General features: G+C 38.2%; 1 protein-coding gene across 1 annotated transcript in view; it reads left to right on the forward strand.

The window, feature by feature from the left end:
• Positions 1-6: 6 nt before the first annotated feature.
• Cep350 (centrosomal protein 350) overlaps positions 7-4231 on the forward strand; it is a gene marked incomplete in the record, with an annotated part of 74252 nt that continues 70027 nt past the window's right edge. Inside the window, 2 exon segments of the mRNA XM_029561912.1 lie at positions 7-180; positions 3610-3806. Coding sequence (XP_029417772.1) covers positions 93-180; positions 3610-3806 — 285 coding nt within the window.

Genomic DNA, 4231 nt, shown 5'->3' on the forward strand with positions numbered 1-4231 from the left:
TCATAAACAGAAGTAGTAGTGGTAGTAGCCATCAAGAAAGTCCTACAGTCCTATCTTGTAAGGAAAATGAGAAGAAATTCCATGGTGAAAAAATGGAGAGTTCAATTGATGAACAACTTCAGACTGCTGCAGATGATTCTGTACGAAGTGATAGTATTCCATCTCTTCCTGATGAGAAAGGTAACTTTCCATGCACATGCATGGTGATCTTTGGTACAAAGTGCAGATAACGCCACTGAACTGTTTTACACACACACACACACACACACACACACACACACACACACACACACTTGCTCTAGTGGTGCTGAAATTTGAACTCAGGGCCTTATACATGGTAGGCAAATGCTCCATCATGGAACTATACCCCCAGTCTGATATAATATTTTCTAGAAAGAAATAGGGCCTTATACATGGTAGGCAAATGCTCGATCATGGAACTATACCCCCAGTCTGATATAATATTTTCTGGAAAGTAATAGTTAAAAGTCGTAGACTTGGATATTTAACTTAAGAGATTTCTAATAAAGTGCTCATGTTGTATCCTAGTTTCTCTTTACCACTTAGAGTAAAATTGAAACTGTTAAGGAAAAAGGAAAAAGAACCAAAACTTGAGGGTTTATAAAATTCTTAACCAATCCATATTGAGAGAGAGAGAGAGAGAGAGAGAGAGAGAGAGAGAGAGAGAGAGACTGAATGAGAAATATAAGCATATTCTGAAGAGAATACCAATGGGATGACTAGACAGTCACTACACAGAGATTACCCACAGATTTGACCAGAAACCAAGAGTAGAGATGTGATTAACAGCAGAAACACTGTCAGCTTGGACTAAGGAGGCAGGATAAAATAAAGGAGAACAGACTTTTACAGGGCTGGTCATCAGAGCATCTCTAGCTGCAAACGTGCCTTATCCTTCCAGAAAGGGGAAGAATGACTTCTGGGATAATTTATAGATTAGCAGGGCTGTCACTGTCAGCACAGGCAGGATGTCAAGGCTGTGTATTTTAGAGGGTAGGGCTATCTACTTTTTTTTTTTTTTTGCATCCATAAGAAATGTACTTGTTTTAAAAAAAAATCCAGCGCTAGCATTGTTCAGAAAATTTTTGTGTGTTTATAACTGTTGTAAAGTTAAATTGCTAAAATATGTTCATTGAAGCATTCTCATATTAGTGTTTAACATCCCTGGATTTGTGTGGAAATTCACCTATAAATGAAAATAGAAAAATTATCAGTACTTCTATTTTTCCCCTTGCAGTCACAATCAGGTATATTTTGACCCTGTATAAAATAACTACATTAAAGGGGCTGGGGGATGTATTAGGGTTCTCTAGAGAAACAGAACCAGTAGAATTTAGAATTTATAAGAGGGAATTCACTGGACTGATTGGCTTACCCATTTGGAGCACTTGACAATGACTATCTGAAGGCCAGAGAGCTGAGGAAGTCATAGAATAAGAGGGACCAATGATGCCACTCCAAGTATGGTGCTGAAGGTCTGGAGCTCTGGAGAGTGGCTGGTACAAGTCAGCATTTGAAGGCTAATGAACTACAGTATGCAAGAAAAATGCAAAACTCAAGAACATTTGCTGCAGTGTGAGCCTCCCCCTCCCCCACATTGTTATATCCAAGCCTTTAACCTATTGGATGTTCCTGCTGCATTCAAGGCAAGTGGTCCTCAGTGTGTTGACCCACATGCCAGTCATTTCTGGAAGCACCCTCACCTACACACCTAGAAGTGTACTCACAAATTTCCTAGGCATTACTCAATTCAGTCACATTGATAGTTAAGATTAACCATCACAGGGGAGAAAGATATGATGTAAGAAATTGGGAAAATGTTTTAAGTAGAAAGTCTAATGTAAACAGAACAATATATAAACCTGGGCTTTAGTTGGCAAATTTGTTTTTCAGAGAGATGTAAGTTAATAGTTCCATTTTATATTATATGGAACCATTGAAGTTAAAAAGTAAATAATAAGGTATTGGATGGTTTCTCTGTTTGAGAGGAAGACAAGAAGGAACTCTGGTACTGGATTTAAGTGAGAGACATCTTTCTGGAATCCATGCTTAGCTTGTATTGATAAATGCAAAAGCAGTTGTACATGTATGTGCACATGCATATATGGATGAGTGTATATTCTACATGTATGTATGACTTAGCACTGTGTAATGAGCAAGTGCAGAAGCAGTAATATCTCAGTCGAAGCAAAGGCCACTAGCTGCCTGTTACGGTTTCTAAATATCATTCTCGAATCAAAGAATCAGACTTCTTTGTAGAAATGACTAAGCCTAGGATTGCAGGGAAAATGCACACTGAGTTTGAAGCATCTTGTGATACCAGAAAGTAAGGAAGTGCTCTGTGAGCAAGAGGTGGAGAGTTTTTCAGAGGTACACAGTAACCAACGTGGAAGAGCTATCCTCTTTCAAATTAATCATGGAATTAATTTCTTAAGCTACTGTAATTTAGCTGGGTATGATGGTGCACACCTTTAATTCCAGCACTTGGGAGGCAGAGGCAGGTGGATCTCTCTGAGTTCAGGGACACCCTGGTCTGATCTACATAGTTCTGGGCCAACTGGGGTTACAGGGAGACGCTGTCTCAAAAAAACCAAACCAAAACAAAACAAAAAGAAAAGAAATCTTAATTACTGTTTATTTGCTAATGTTAATGTTTTTTATTTTATTTTATTTTTTGCCTCTCAAGTGCTGGGATTAAAAGCACATGCCACCATGCCCAGCTTGTTAAACTTTTTTATAAACTTTTGTTTTTATTTCTACTGTTATTCCCTTGTGAAACTTTGATCATAACTTTTTTTTGTATTTTTCTCTAGATGTGTATTAGTGGTTTTTCTAATTTGTAAGAACTCTTTAAAAATGAACTATATTAATCTTTAACATTTAATTAAATTTTTGTGTGTGGTATGTTGGGGCCCATGTCCCATGGCATGTTTGTGGAGACCAAAGAACAAACTAAGAATTGGTTCTCTCCTTCCACCATGTGGACCCTAGAGCAAACTCAGGTTGTTGTGCTGGGGCCCATGTCCCATGGCATGTTTGTGGAGACCAAAGAACAAACTAGGAATTGGTTCTCTCCTTCCACCATGTGGACCCTAGAGCAAACTCAGGTTGTTAGGCTTGGTGGCAAATGCCTTTACCTGTTGAGACATCTTGCTGGCCCTCTCTTTCTTATCTTAGTATTCCTAGGTATTTTTAGAGGTTTTCTTTTTCTTTGTTTGTAAGATACTTGAATTTTGTATAATTTTTCCATTCCTATTAATTGCTGATGAATTTATGTACAGTTCTCTCAGCAAAAGGCAAACAGGATGCTACTTGTATGAATACTGAGAATTATAATGGTAATTTCTGGGTTTGGAGGTATAGGTCATTTGAAAGTGTGCTTGCCTAGCACACACTAAACCTTGGGTTCAATCCCTAGCCCAAACAAACTAGATGTGCTGGTGGATGGGGTGTGATGGCACACATCTGGCACTTCTGTAATTCTAGCTCTCAGGATGGAGAGTCAGGAGTTAAGAACTAGCCTGGGCTACATGAGACCCTGTATCCAAAATAATAGTAATAAAAATGACAGTTCTCCTTATTGCTCAGACTCAACTTCTATTGCAACAGAGTACTCTCTGAAATTTGATGAATCTATGACAGAAGATGAAATAGAAGAAAAATCGTTTCGATCTTTGCTGCCGTCTGAGAGTCATCGCAGATTTAACATGGAAAAGAAAAGAAGTCATCACGATGACTCTGATGAAGAAGCTTCCCCAGACAAGACTGCATTATCTTCTTCCAAGGTGTGTTTTAGTTTACTGAGCAGATGAATGGTTACAGTTCTTGTCTTTCAAAGGTTTGAGAATACATATTTATTTATTTATTTTCATGTATATGAATGCTTTGCATATATGTAAGTGCACCCATGCATGTAGTGCCCATGGAATCTAGAAGAGGACTTTGGATCCCTAGAACTGGAGTCACGGTTGTTAGCTACTATGTGGGTGCTGGGAACCAAACTTGGGTCCTCTGTAAGAGCAACTGGTGCTCTTGACCACTGAGCCATCTCTCCAGGCTGAGAATACATTTTATATTTGAACTCAGTTGGTAACTACCAGAAACATTTTTATCAGTTTTACATTTTTTCGTATAAAATCTGGCATTATTTTCTTTACAAAGTAGAATATAAACTTACAATGAGATAAGACCTTTAAGAATCTAAGCCATT

Source organism: Nannospalax galili, unplaced genomic scaffold (genome assembly GCF_000622305.1).
Source record: "Nannospalax galili isolate Female #2095 unplaced genomic scaffold, S.galili_v1.0 scaffold294, whole genome shotgun sequence".
Classification (NCBI taxonomy): domain Eukaryota; kingdom Metazoa; phylum Chordata; class Mammalia; order Rodentia; family Spalacidae; genus Nannospalax; species Nannospalax galili.